The sequence below is a fragment of the Salvelinus namaycush genome, chromosome 27, assembly GCF_016432855.1.
Source record: "Salvelinus namaycush isolate Seneca chromosome 27, SaNama_1.0, whole genome shotgun sequence".
In the NCBI taxonomy this organism is placed as follows: Eukaryota; Metazoa; Chordata; class Actinopteri; order Salmoniformes; family Salmonidae; genus Salvelinus; species Salvelinus namaycush.
Window position 1 is genome coordinate 4,224,052 of NC_052333.1, and position 15,979 is coordinate 4,240,030.

Consider the following 15,979-nt stretch of genomic DNA (forward strand, 5'->3'; position numbering starts at 1 on the left):
TTAACTTCTGGACACCGGAGTTTTGTGAATGGTGATGGACCCAGAAGCAGATGAGAGAGGAAGTGCTCACCAGCCTGCCCTCTGCGTCCCTTCCTGAGCAGGAAGTGAGGCGGCCCCACGCAGTCGACATGACACAACACAACGCACACTGACAGAGAGAGGAAGTAGTGATCAGAATTGAGCAGGTTAGGAGGAGGTGAGTGGTAGTGCAGTCTATGATAAGTACTTTAAACGGCATAGATCACTTTTAGAATGCTCACTGATAATCAAGCCTTCCGAGAAGCAAAAACAACACTCCAGTGCACTTCAGGAAGTAAAAGTCACACACAGAACACTGTCTCCAGAGCAACCTCTTGATTGACATATTGTTAAATTGGCTTTAGCAGTGTTACTGCATTGTGTTGTTTAATCAATGAGAGCCATGAGGCTTTATGTTAAACGCCCGCACCAGTAGAAATCCACTTTCTCGAGCTGAAAGAGGATGGCCAGACGAGTTTTAGGCAAATTTGTTTTGCATGGCCCTGTGCCCCAGGTGCAGCAGGTGGCCTAGCGGTTACAGCATTGGGCCAGTCACCGAAAGGTTGCTAGTTTGAATTCCAGAGCCGACTAGGTGAAATATCTGTTGATCTGCCCTTGAGCAAGACAGTTAACCCTAATTGCTCCAGGTTCGCCATCAATAATGACTGACTTCTGGCCGTGACCCCACTTTCTGAGGATGTCTCAGGGGGAGTGGGATTTGCAAAAAAAAACACATGTCCATTTCACACTACACACTGAACAGGTTACACACTGAACACATGTGAAACAGGACAAACATAAGCACCTCCTCTTTGTTTGCTTCTTTTCAACCATCCCATTGATCCTAAAGAGAACTCTCCACCCACCAGGGGTAGCGGGGCCATGGAAAACCAACTCGCTCATTGCTTCAATAGTTAGGCTATCCATATTACCAGAGCTTATGTTCTTTATTTTTCTATTGGCGGATTCGTGGTTGCAATTTAGGTAATGCATTGAGATACACAGTTGATGTCGGAAGTTTAGATACACCTTAGCCAAATACATTTAAACTCAGTTTTTCACAATTCCTGACATTTAATCTTAGTAGAAATTCCCTGTCTTAGGTCAGTTAGGATCACCACTTTATTTTAAGAATGTGAAATGTCAGAATAATAGTAGAGAGAATGATTTATTTCAGCTTTTATTTCTTTCATCACATTCCCAGTGGGTCAGAAGTTTACATACACTCAACTAGTATTTGGTAGCATTGCCTTTAAATAGTTTAACTTGGCTCAAACATTTCGGGCAGCCTTCCACAAGCTTCCAACAATAAGTTAGGTGAACTTTGGCCCATTCCTCCTGACAGAGCTGGTGTAACTGAGTCAGGTTTGTAGGCCTTGCTCACACACGTTTTTTCAGTTCTGCCCACAAATTTTCTATAGGATTGAGGTCAGGGCTTTGTGACGGCCACTCCAGTACCTGGACTTTGTTGTCCTTAACGTTTTAGGGATAGGGGGCAGCATTTTCACTTTGGATGAATAGCGTGCCCAAATTGAACTGCCTCCTACTCTGTCCCAGATGCTAATATATGCATAGTATTGTTACTATTGGATAGAAAACACTCTGAAGTTTCTAAAACTGTTTGAATTATGTCTGTGAGTATAACAGAACTCATATGGCAGGCAAACTTCCAAACAGGAAGTGGAAATTCTGAGGCTGTTCAAATCCCTGTAAGATATGGATATGTTTGCACTTCCTACGCCTTCCACTAGATGTCAACAGTCTGTAGAACGTTGAATGAAATTTATGCTGTGTTGTGGGGCCGGATGAGAGGGGAATGAGTCAGTGGTCTGGCAGATTGCCAGTTCCTGGTCATGCGCTTTCCTCATGATATCGCCTTGCGTTCCATAACTTCTACAGACACGAAGGAATGCTCCGGTTGGAACGTTATTGGATATATATGATAACAACATCCTGAAGATTGATTCTCTACTTAGTTTGACAAGTTTATTCGACCTGTGATATAACTTTTTGAAGTTTTCGTCTGACGTTATGCGGGACTTGCACAAGCGTTTGGAAATGTGTACTAAACGCGCTAGCAAAAGTAGCTACTTGGACATAAATAATTGACATTATCGAACAAAACAACAATTTATTGTGGAACTAGGATTCCTGGGAGTGCATTCTGATGAAGATCATCAAAGGTAAGGGAATATTTATAATGTAATTTCGTATTTCTGTTGACTCCAACATGGCGGAGAAATGTTGTTTCTATCTGAGTGCCGTCTCAGATTATTGCATGGTTTGCTTTTTCCGCAAAGTTTTTTTGAAATCTGACACAGCGGTTGCATTAAGAACAAGTGTATCTTTAATTCTATGTAAAACATGTATCTTTCGTCAAAGTTTATGATGAATATTTCTGTTATTTGATGCAATTTCTCCGGATATTTTGGAGGCATTTCTGAACATGGCGCCAATGTAAACTAAGATTTTTGGATATAAATATGCACATTATCGAACAAAAAATACATGTATTGTGTAACATGATGTCCTATGAGTGTCATCTGATGAAGATCATCAAAGGTTAGTGATTCATTTTATCTCTATTTCTGCTTTTTGTAACTGCTATCTTTGGCTGGGAAAATTGCTGTGTGTTTTTTGGACTTGGCGGTGATCTAACGTAATCATATGTTGTGTTTTCACTGTAAAGCATTTTTAAAATCGGACACGATGGGTAGATTAACAAGATGTTTATCTTTCATTTGCTGTATTGGACTTGTTAATGTGTGAAAGTTACATATTTCAAAAAAATATTTTTGAATTTCCCAGCGCTGCCTTTTCAGCGGAATGTTGTGGGGGGGTTCCGCTAGCAGAACGTGTGTTTAAGCCATTTTGTCACAACTTTGGAAGAATGCTTGGGGTCATTGTCCATTTGGAAGACCCATTTGCGACCAAGCTTTAACTTCCTGACTGATGTCTTGAGATGTTGCTTCAATATATCCACAAAATTTTAATTCCTCATGCCGCCATCTATTTTGTGAAGTGCACCAGTCCCTCATGCAGCAAAGCACCCCCACAACATGATGCTGCCACCCTCATGCTTCACAGTTGGGATGGTGTTCTTCAGCTTGCAAGCCTCCCCCTTTTTCCTCCAAACATAACGATGGTCATTATGGCCAAACAGTTCTATTTTTGTTTCATCAGACCAGAGGACATTTCTCCAAAAAGTACAATCTTTGTCCCCGTGTGCAGTTGCAAACCGTAGTCTGGCTTTTTTATGGCGGTTTTGGAGCAGTGGCTTCTTCTTTGCTGAGCGGCATTTCAAGTTATGTCGATATTGGACTCGTTTCACTGTGGATATAGATACTGTTTCCTCCAGCATCTTCACAAGGTCCTTTGCTGTTGTTCTGGGATTGATTTGCACTTTTCGAACCAAAGTACGAACGGGTCTCCTTCCTGAGCGGTATGACGGCTGTGTGGTCCCATGGTGTTTATACTTGCGTACTATTGTTTATTCAGATGAATGTGGTAAATTTGTAAATTGCTCCCAAGGATGAACCAGACTTCTACAATTTTTTTTCTGAGATCTTGGCTGATTTCTTTAGATTTTTCCATGATGTCAAGCAAAGAGGCACTGAATTTGAAGGTAGGCCTTGAAATACATCCACAGGTACACCTCCAATTGACTCAAATGATGTCAATTAGCCTATCAGAAGCTTCTAAAGCCATGACTTAATTTTCTGGAATTTTACAAGCTGTTTAAAGGCACAGTCAACTTAGTGTATGTAAACTTCTGACCCACTGGAATTGTGATACAGTGAATTATATGTGAAATAATCTTTCTGTGAACAATTGTTGGGAAATTACTTGTGTCATGCACGAAGTAGATGTCCTAACCGACTTGCCAAAACTATAGTTTGTTAACAAGAAATTTGTGGAGTGGTTGAAAAAGTAGTTTTAATAACTCCAACCTAAGTGTATGTAAACTTCCGACTTCAACTGTATGTAAACTTCTGACTTCAACTGTATCACCACCCTAACCCTACATTATATCACCACCCTAACCCTACATTATATCACCACCCTAACCCTACATTATATCACCACCCTAACCCTACATTATATCACCACCCTAACCCTACATTATATCACCACCCTAACCCTACATTATATCACCACCATAACCCTACATTATATCACCACCCTAACCCTACATTATATCACCACCCTAACCCTACATTATATCACCACCCTAACCCTACATTATATCACCACCCTAACCCTACATTATATCACCACCATAACCCTACATTATATCACCACCCTAACCCTACATTATATCACCACCCTAACCCTACATTATATCACCACCCTAACCCTACATTATATCACCACCCTAACCCTACATTATATCACCACCCTAACCCTACTTTATATCACCACCCTAACCCTACATTATATCACCACCCTAACCCTACATTATTTCACCACCCTAACCCTACATTATATCACCACCCTAACCCTACATTATATCACCACCATAACCCTACATTATATCACCACCCTAACCCTACATTATATCACCACCCTAACCCTACATTATATCACCACCATAACCCTACATTATATCACCACCCTAACCCTACATTATATCACCACCCTAACCCTACATTATATCACCACCCTAACCCTACATTATATCACCACCCTAACCCTACATTATATCACCACCCTAACCCTACATTATATCACCACCCTAACCCTACATTATATCACCACCCTAACCCTACATTATATCACCACCCTAACCCTACATTATATCACCACCCTAACCCTACATTATATCACCACCCTAACCCTACATGATATATCCCCACTAACTACTTTTGGCCAGAGCCCTATGGGTCCTCGTCAAAACTAGTGCACTACATAGGGAATAGGGTGCCATTTGGGATGTAGCCAAGGAGAGATGATGTATGCTGCTGTGGAGTCAGAAGCAGGAAATACCCTGATCCTTTCCAGGAGATACAAAATCATATCAAATACAATGTTATTGGTCACATACACATGGTTAGCAGGTGTTATTGGTCACATACACATGGTTAGCAGATGTTATTGGTCACATACACATGGTTAGCAGATGTTATTGGTCACCTACACATGGTTAGCAGATGTTATTGGTCACATACACATGGTTAGCAGATGTTATTGGTCACCTACACATGGTTAGCAGATGTTATTGGTCACATACACATGGTTAGCAGATGTTATTGGTCACCTACACATGGTTAGCAGATGTTATTGGTCACATACACATGGTTAGCAGATGTTATTGGTCACATACACATGGTTAGCAGATGTTATTGGTCACATACACATGGTTAGCAGATGTTATTGGTCACATACACATGGTTAGCAGATGTTATTGGTCACATACACACGGTTAGCAGATGTTATTGGTCACATACACATGGTTAGCAGATGTTATTGGTCACATACACATGGTTAGCAGATGTTATTGGTCACATACACATGGTTAGCAGATGTTATTGGTCACATACACATGGTTAGCAGATGTTATTGGTCACATACACATGGTTAGCAGATGTTATTGGTCACATACACATGGTTAGCAGATGTTATTGGTCACCTACACATGGTTAGCAGATGTTATTGGTCACATACACATGGTTAGCAGATGTTATTGGTCACATACACATGGTTAGCAGATGTTATTGGTCACATACACATGGTTAGCAGATGTTATTGGTCACATACACATGGTTAGCAGATGTTATTGGTCACATACACATGGTTAGCAGATGTTATTGGTCACATACACATGGTTAGCAGATGTTATTGGTCACATACACATGGTTAGCAGATGTTATTGGTCACATACACATGGTTAGCAGATGTTATTGGTCACATACACATGGTTAGCAGATGTTATTGGTCACATACACATGGTTAGCAGATGTTATTGGTCACATACACATGGTTAGCAGATGTTATTGGTCACATACACATGGTTAGCAGATGTTATTGGTCACATACACATGGTTAGCAGATGTTATTGGTCACATACACATGGTTAGCAGATGTTATTGGTCACATACACATGGTTAGCAGATGTTATTGGTCACATACACATGGTTAGCAGATGTTATTGGTCACCTACACATGGTTAGCAGATGTTATTGGTCACATACACATGGTTAGCAGATGTTATTGCGAGTAGTGAAATGCTTATGCTTCTAGATCCGACAATGCAGCAGTATCTAACAGGTAATATCTAACAATTCCACAACAAAACCTAATATCTAACAATTTCCACAACAAAACCTAATATCTAACAAATTCCACAACAAAACCTAATACACACAATCTAGTAAAGGAATGGGATAAGAATTTATAAATATATATGGATGAGCTGTGACAGAGCGGCTGAGATGCAGTAGATAATATAGAATAGATAGTGTAGTATACAGTACATACGTACATATGAGATAAGTATTGCGAGATATGTAAATATTCTTAAAGTGGCATTATTAAAGTGACTACTGTTCCGTTTATGCTAATTACATTAGCCTACATTAGTTCAACCGTCGCGTTGGAAGTAGCCTAGTGGTTAGAGCGTTGGACTAGTAACCAAAAGGTTGCAAGATTGAATCCACGAACTGCCAAGGTAAAAATCTGTCATTCTGCCCTTGAACAAGGCAGTTAACACACTGTTCCCTGGTAGGCTGTCATTGAAAATAAGAATTTGTTCTTAAATGACTTGCCTAGTTAAATAAAGGTAAAATAAAAAAATCATGAAGAAGTTATTGGTTATGGTTATTGTCCTTGATTATCTTTTTTGCCTTCTTGTGACATCGGGTGTAATAGGTGTCCTGGAGGGCAGGTAGTTTGCTCCCGGTGATGCGTTGTGCAGACCGCACTACCCTCTGGAGAGCCCTGCGGTTATGGGCGGTGCAGTTTCACTCTCGATTGTGCACCTGTAAAAGCTAGTGAAGGTTTTCGGTGACAAGCCACATATTTTCAGCCTCCTGAGGTTGAAGAGGCCCTGTTGAGCCTTCTTCACCACACTGTCTGTGTGCGTGGACCGTTTCATATTGTCGGGGATATGTACACCGAGGAACTTAATACTTTCCACCTTCTCCACTACTGTCCCGTCAATGTGGACAGGGGGGTGCTCCCTTTGCTGTTTCCTGAAGTCCACTATCATCTCTTTTGTTTTGCTGACATTGAGTGAGAGGTTATTTTCCTGGCACCACACTCCGAGGGCCCTCACCTCCTCCCTGTAGGCTGTCTCGTCGTTGTTGGTAATAAAGCCTACCACTGTAGTGTCGTCCACAAACTTGATGATTGAGTTGGAGGCGTGCATGGCCACGCAGTCGTGGGTGAACAGGGAGTACAGGAGGGGGCTGAGAACACACCCTTGTGGGGCCCCAGTGTTGAGGATCAGCGGAGTGGAGATGTTGTTTCCTACCTTTACCACCCGGGGGCGGTCCGTCAGGAAGTCCAGGACCCAACTGCACAGGGCACTGTTCTGACCCAGGGCCTCGAGCTTAATGATGATCTTGGAGGGTACTATGGTGTTGAAGGCTGAGCTGTAGTCAATGAACAGCATTCTTACATAGGTATTCCTCTTATCCAGATGGGATAGGGCAGTGTGCAGTGTGATGGCAATTGCATTGTCTGTGGACCTATTGGTAAGTACATTGAAGTGGGTCTAGGGTGAGAGGTAGGGTGGAGGTGATATTATCCTTGACTAGTCTCTCAAAGCACTTCTTGATGACAGAAGTGAGAGCTACGCGGCAATAGTCCTTTTGTTCAGTTACCTTGGCTTTCTTGGGAACAGGAACAATGGTGGCCATCTTGAAGCATGTGGGGACAGCAGACTGGGATAGGGATTGTTTGAATATGTCCGTAAACACACCAGCCAGCTGGTCTGTGCATGCTCTGAGGACGCGGCTAGGGATGCCGTCTGGGCCGGCAGCCTTGCGAGGGTTAACACGTTTAAATGTTTTACTTACGTTGGCCACGGAGAAGGATAGCCCACAGTCTTTGTCAGCGGGCCGCGTCGATGGCACTGTATTGTCCTTAAAGCGCGCAAAGAAGTTGTTTAATTTGTCTGGAAGCAAGACGTTGATGTCCGTGACGGGGCTGGTTTTCTTTTTGTAATCCGTGATTGTCTGTAGACTCTGCCACATACGTCTCGTGTTTGAGCCATTGAATTGCAACTGCACTTTGTCTCTATACTGATACTTTGCTTGTCTGATTGCCTTACGGAGGGAATAACTACACTGTTTGTATTCGGCCATTTTCCCAGTTGCCATGCCATGATTAAATGCGGTGGTATGTGCTTTCAGTTTTGCACGAATGCTGCCATCAATCCACAGTTTCTGGTTAGGGAAGGTTTTAATAGTCACAGTGGGTACAATATCTCCTATAGACTTCCATGTAAACTCGCTCACAGAGTCAGCATATTTGTCAATGTTGTTCTCTGAGTCTACCCAGAACATATCACAGTCCACGTGATCGAAGCAATCTTGAAGCGCGGAATCTGATTTGTTAGACCGGTGTTGGATAGACCTAAGCACGGGCACTTCCTGTTTTAGTTTCTGCCTATAGGAGAGGAGCAACAAGATGGAGTCATGGTCAGATATGCCGAAAAGAGGGCGGGGGAGGGCCTTGTATGCATTGCGAATGTTAGAGTAGCAATGGTCGAGCGTGTTACTCGCTCGTGTACTGCAATCGATATGCTGATAGAATTTAGGTAGCCTTGTTCTTAAATTAGCTTTGTTAAAATCCCCAGCTAAAATAAATGCACCCCGGGATATATGGTTTCCAGTTTAAATAAAGTCCATTGAAGTTCCTTGATGGCCGTCTCGGTATCAGCTTGCGGGGGGTTATATTTACGCCTGTGACAATAACCGAGGAGAGTTCTCTTGGGAGATAATACCTTTGGCATTTGATTGTGAGGAATTCTAGGTCTGGTGAACAAAATAACTTGATTTCTTGTATGTTGTTACAATGCACCATGAGTTGTTAATCATGAAACATTCACTCCCATCCTTCTTACTGGAGAGATGTTCATTCCTGTCGGCGCAATGCACTGAAAATCCCGTTGGCTGTACTGACTCCGACAGCATGTCTCAAGCTAGCCATGTTTCCTTGAAACAGAGTATGTTACAATCCGGGATATCTCTTTGTAAAACAACTCTTGCCCTGATTTTGTTGACTTTGTTAACTAGGGACTGGACATTAGCAAGTAATATACTCGGAAGCGGTGGGTGGTGTGTGCACATCCGAAGCCTCACTAGAAGACCGCTCCGGCACCCTTTCCTCCGGCGGCGTTGTTTTGGGTCGGCCTCTGGAATCAGTTCAAATGCTCTGGGAGGTGCAGACAAATGATCCGCTTTGGGAAAGTCTTATTCCTGGTCGTAATGCTGGTTGTGCTGGTAAGTTAACGTCTCTCTGATATCCAATAGTTCTTCCCGGCTGTATGTAATATCACTTAAGGTCTCCTGGGCTAACAATGTAAGAAATAATACATAAAAAATGAAATACTGCACAGTTTCCTAAGGACTAGAAGCGAAGCTGCCATCTCTATTGGCGCCATGTTACACCGATCCTTTTCCAGGAAATACCCTGATCCTTCCCAGGAGAAGAGGGCATTTTGTCCTAAAATGTACAGCTAATTTACAGGCCTAATTGTAGATTGTTGGCAGTGGATCGAGCCTCTGTGTCTCAGTGTTCAGTTGGTTTTCTTCTTCTTAATTTCAGATCAAGTATCTTTGTGGAGTGGGGTCTTTCTATGAAAGAGAGATAGAAAAATAGATAGATACACAGACAGAGATAGAGAGGGGGAGAGAGAGAGGAAGAGAGAGAGGTGGAAAAAGAGAGGGGGAGGCTAAGAGAGATACAGTGTGACTTTCTTGTTGTCATACGCCTCTGCAACGGTTCTCTCAGTGGTTTTCCTCTGAAACAAAGAGGTCTGGAGGCCTGTGGCAGGAAGAGAGAAAGAGGAGATGGAGGATGCAGAAGTGTTTTCTGTGTTTAATGATAGTTCTTCGCTGTCCCATTATATATATACCCGCCGCACGCGCGCACGCACGCACACACACACACACACACACACACACACACACACACACACACACACACACACACACACACACACACACACACACACACACACACACACACACACACACACACACACACACACACACACACACACACACACACACACACACACACACAACAGAGAGTCCGACCACAGCCCTCATTGACTTGACTAAGCAGCACCCCACACCACAAAAGAACAGAGTTATGCCACACCCACACCCACAACCCGGCACCCTGCCTCAACTCCGCTTTCACTACCGGGCGCCCAGCAGCACTAGCCTATTCTGCCTGCCTGCCTTCACTTCTCTCTCTCTTCCCTAGAGTCCTCTACTCTCTCTCTCTCTCCCCTAGAGACTTCCGTTCCTCTCTATCTTTTTTTGTCGTTCTGTCTGTCCGTCAGGATGGCGGCGCTGGAAGACCTGGAGTTTGGGAAGTCTGATTTTGTCCTTCTGGACGAGGTGAACATAGAGCAGTTTATGGAGAACCTGAAGCTGAGGTAAGGCCTAATTGTAGAGAGACTTGGGTAGAGAGTATGTAAGGACTGATGGTGACTCCCGTCGAGGAGTGGAGGTTGAGGACGAGGAAGTAGGTACAACACAGGGATGGAGATGAGAGGAGGCTGTCATGGTGGTTGTGGCACAATGGATGTCTTTATCAGCCCTCAGTCCCCTCAACCTCGTAACATTGGAAACTTTTCAGTGCCTCCCTTATCCTCTAAAATTCTACCCCTTTGGGGTAGGTCATACCATGGATTAATACAGTACATTTTGAAAGTATTCCGACCCGTTGACTTTTTCCACATTTTGCTACGTTACTGCCTTATTCTAAAATTGATTAAAAAAAAATTATCCTCATCAATCAACACACAATACCCCATAATGACAAAGATTATTATTCTTTTTTTTTTTTTGAATATTATGGAAATGTATTAAAAAAACAACAGAAATACCATATTTACATAAGTATTCAGACCCTTTGCTACGAGACTCGAAATTGAGCTCAGGTGCATCCTGTTTCCATTGATCATTCTTGAGATGTTTCTACAACTTGATTGGATTCCACCTGTGGTAAATTCAATTGATTGGACATGATTTGGAAAGGCACACACCTGTCTATTTAAGGTCCCAAAGTTGACAGTGCATGTCAGAGCAAAAACCAGTTCTAAGGAGATCTAAGGAATTGTCCATAGAGCTCTGAGACAGGATTGTGTCGAGGCATAGATCTGGGGAAGGGTACTAACAAATGTCTTCAGCATTGAAGGTCCCCAAGAACACAGTGGCCTCCATCATTCTTAAATGGTTTGGGACCACCAAGACTCTTCCGAGAGCTGGCCGCCCGGCCAAACTGCGCAATCGGTGGAGAAGGTCCTTGGTCAGGGAGGTGACCAAGAATCCGATGGTCACTCTGACAGAGCTCCAGAGTTCCTCTGTGGAGATGGGAGAACATTTCAGAAGTACAACCATCTCTGCAGCACTCCACCAATCAGGCCTTTATGGTAGAGTGGCCAGAGGAAAGCCCCTCCTCAGTAAAACGCACATGACAGCTCGCTTGGAGATTGCAAAAAGGCATGTAAAGGACTCTCAGACCATGAGAAACAAGATTCTCTGGTCTGATGAAACCAAGATTGAACTCTTTGGCCTGAATGCCAAGTGTCACATCTGGAGGAAACCTGGCACCATCCCTACGGTGAAGCATGGTGGTGTTAGCATCATGCTGTGGGGATGTTTTTCAGTGGCAGAGGCTGGGAGACTAGTCAGGATCGAGGGAAAGATGAACAGTGCAAAGTACAGAGAGGTCCGTGATGAAAACCTGGTCCAGAGCGCTCAGGACCTCAGATTGGGGCGAAGGTTCACCTTCCAACAGGACAATGACTCTAAGCACACAGCCAAGACAACGCAGGAGTGGCTTTGGGACAAGTCTCTGAATGTCCTTGAGTGGCCCAGCCAGAGCCCGGACTTGAACCCAATCAAAGATCTCTGGAGAAACCTGAAAATAGCTGTGCAGCGATGCTCCCCATCCAACCTGACAGAGCTTGAGAGGATCAGCAGAGAAGAATGGGAGAAACTTCCCAAATACAGTGTGCCAAGCTTGTAGCGTCATACCCAAGAAGACAAGACTGTAATCGCTGCAAAAGTTGCTTCAACAAAGCACTGAGTAAAGGGTCTGAATACTTATATAAATCAGGTTTTTATTTAATGTGGTATTTAATGTGGTCATTATGTGGTATTGTGTATAGATTGAGGGGGAAAAAACTATTTAATACATTTTAGATTAATGCTGTAATGTAACAAAATGTGGGAAAAGTCAAGGGGTCTGAATACTTTCTGAATGCACTGTATTTGATTTTGAATTTGAGGACTTCTTTAGGTATAAAACAAATATATATATATAAACAATTTTATAAAATATTGAATTTTGCCTGTACTAGTATTACCAATAGAAATGCATTGAATAAAACATTTATAAAAGTCAAAAAGACTGTCAATTTAAAAATAATAAGGGATAAGGTTTTGAAGTGTCTGTCCTATATCTATGAGATATAAGAAAGCTCAGGAAATATTTTAGGTTGGACCCATATTTAACCCCTTATTTTTGTTGGCACAAATCTACCTCCATACTTCCATTAGTTTTCATGTGTTACCTTCAGACGAGTCTTGTGACACTTGTAGAGGTCATAAAGAAACCCGTCTGGATGTTTTTTGTGAGAAGACCGATTTTTAAACACCTTTATAGCTCGGCCACCTTCCACCGCAGATGAGGAAGGCTACATAGGAGGAATCGGTGGATTGAGATGCAGCCCATGCAACAAAAAATATCTAGTTTAAAACTGAAGGATTTTGATGGGGATTTTCAATAATTATTTTACTTAGATTGACACACACGTGAGGATTAAAGCAGTGCTATAAACTATTGTTTGTACAAGAAGCTAAGTGAAGAAGTTGACATGGAGAGAGAGAGAGAGAGAGAGAGACAGAGAGAGACACAGAGAGAGACAGAGAGAGAAGGATGACATTTTTTTGCGTTTGACTTTCCCACCCTCTCTCAGTGGTTGCGATATGAACATATACGGTTCCGCCTTAGAAACAGTCACATAAATAGATGCATAGAAATCGTCATTGCATCATTGGTAAAGACCTGAGACCAAACTCATTTAGTTAGTGACACCTACTTTTCTATGCTCTATTCGCTCTCTTCGTGACTGTTTTTTTTTTGTTGCAGTGATGTATTGTGTTGAGTTCAAGTGAATCGGGTGACCTTTTGTCCTCTATTTTTGGGTGCAGTGTTTACTTTATTCGGATCCCCATTAGCTACTGCACATGCAGCAGCTACTCTTCCTGGGGTCCACATAAAACATAGAAATACATGACAAAGTACAGAACAGAACAGTACTAGACAAGAACAACATAAGGTATTACATTAAATAAAAAATGATTTATTGAAAAGACACCGAGAGACAACAAAAATACTATTTACACACTATTAAAATATACAGTACATATTCATATATACAGTTCAGTTCGATTAGATCTTTAGAAGAGGAGAGGCGCTGAGATACATGATGCATTTGTATCACTTTTCATGTAAGACCCAAATGCAGACTGTCTCAAAGTAACAAGGTTTATTGCAGCAACAGGGGAAGGCAAACGACAGGTCAAGGCAGGCAGGGGTCGATAACCAGAGCAGTGGGGGAAAGGTACAGGACGGCAGGCAGGGTCAGGTCAGGCAGAGGTCCGTAATCCAGAGTAGTGGGGCAAAGGTACAGGAGAGCAGGCAGGCTCAGGGCGGGCAGAAAGGTCAGAACCGGGAAACCTAGAAAGCAGGAAAAAAACAAGAGACAGGAGCAGAGGGAAAACCGCTGGTAGGCTTGACCAAACATAACGAACTGGCAAAAGACAAACAGAGAACACAGGTATAAATACCCAGGGGATAAGAGAACACAGGTATAAATACCCAGGGGATAATGGGGAAGACGGGCGACACCTGGAGGGGGGTGGAGACAAGCACAAAGACAGGTGAAACAGATCAGGGTGTGACACATTTGTATCTGTTTTTTAAAGCTAAATTTGCCTGACTAACCTCTGGTGGCAGAGCATTCCATGACGACATGGCTCTATTCAATACTGAGTGATGCATTAAATCTGTTTTTTGGTTTGGGTACAGTGAAGAAACTCATAAATGGTGTGTCTGGTGGGGTATGTATGTCTGTTGGTAGTGTATGCAAATATATTATACAAGTGGTGATTAAGCTTTTTCAACACACAAAATGTTTCTTTAAAAAGACTAGAAGAGAAGTAGTTAATTTATCCTCAACCCCTGAACCATGAATGACTATCATACATGTTGTGGATGTTAGTTCTGTGTTTTCAGTTAAGGCCAAGTCTTTCTTTGCTGCACCTGACCATTATTTAATTATTTATCTCTCTCTCTCTCTTAATTAAATTCAAAGGGCTTTCTTGGCATGGGAAACATATGTTTACATTGCCAAAGCAGACAGACAGATTTTAAGTTTGGTAAAGTCGGGACATGCCTTTTCCTTGAGACAGTGAGAAACCACATATAAACAATTAGTCTGCAATGCCGTCATCTTCAGAATCCCGTGTGAAGTTTACAAGGAGTTAAGAGTATTTCACAGTAGTAGTAAAACATGCTGTTTATTAGTTGGAGGACCTTCTGGGGCTTAGCAGACACGCCAGGGGCCTCAGCCCTGGATGGTGTATACACCATATTTTTAATTCCCCGAAGTTCCCATTAGTTGTATCATGCCCGGCCTGACCCCATGGCAACGTCTGCAGTAACAGTCAGCTAGAAAGAGGTTGAAGAGAAAGAAAAGTTTCCTCTAATAATACGCGTAGGATTCAATTCAAACAACTTTATTTGTCCGCTTTGGGAAATTACTATTAGGACCAGCGGCTGCCATAGACAGTTCCAGTGGCTCTAAGATCCAAGTCTTAGTATAATGATCTAAATGACTGTTTGTACCCGTGATGGTTATCACAGGTTGTGATAGATATTTTTTGTTTAGCAGGTCATGGAGTTGATTATTGTAACTTGTAATGTACATCCTACATTTCTGCACAGAAGTAGGCAATTATGTTTAATATCAGAAGGATAGGTGGAGGAAGCTCCTCCTCTTCAGACACAATTTGTACATACTTTCTGTTCTCACTTCCCATCCACGTCAATTCCTATGCTTTTAGGGGGGGGGGGGGGGGGCCGTTTTGAGAGTAGGTGAGAGTGGGAGGTTTGAGTTTAGATGCACAAATATGTTGTTGTTTTTTACATTAGGGTGTTTCTCTGTGAAATGGCCTACCCTGTTGCTGTGTAAACATTGCTCTCACCACAATGGGCAAGGTGTTGATAGGGTGGAACCTTATTGAATGTGGTTTGAGTGTGTGTAGGAAGCATTTCTGTGGCACAAATGATTATTATCAAAAGGATTTGTTATGTTTTCCTACATTTCTATTTTGATAGTTAAAATTCAAGCCTTTTCAAAAAAAAAAAAAAAAGCTAAAACCATACTTCAAATAGCTAAAATAACGTCAGCTCTGTCTCTGTGTTTGTCTGTGTGCCTGGCAGGTTTGAGAAAGCCCGTATCTACACCTTCATAGGAGAGGGGGTGGTGTCAGTCAACCCTTACAAACAGATGGACATCTACGGGAAGGAGGACATCAACGCTTACCGCGGCCGGGAGCTGTACGAGAACCCTCCCCACCTGTACGCTGTGGCCGACGCTGCGTACAAGGCCATGAAGAGACGAGCCAAAGACACCTGCATCGTCGTTTCAGGTCTGTCTCACACTCCATCTTACACAACGCCTCACACTCCAATCATCATCATAATTTAC

General features: G+C 42.6%; 1 protein-coding gene across 1 annotated transcript in view; it reads left to right on the forward strand.

Annotated features, from left to right (window-relative positions):
* Window positions 1-10,535: 10,535 nt before the first annotated feature.
* LOC120022756 (unconventional myosin-Ig-like) overlaps window positions 10,536-15,979 on the forward strand; it is an 85,011-nt gene continuing 79,567 nt past the window's right edge. The window contains exons 1-2 of the mRNA XM_038966749.1: window positions 10,536-10,630; window positions 15,712-15,920. Coding sequence (XP_038822677.1) covers window positions 10,536-10,630; window positions 15,712-15,920 — 304 coding nt within the window. The remainder of the gene's footprint in view (window positions 10,631-15,711; window positions 15,921-15,979) is intronic.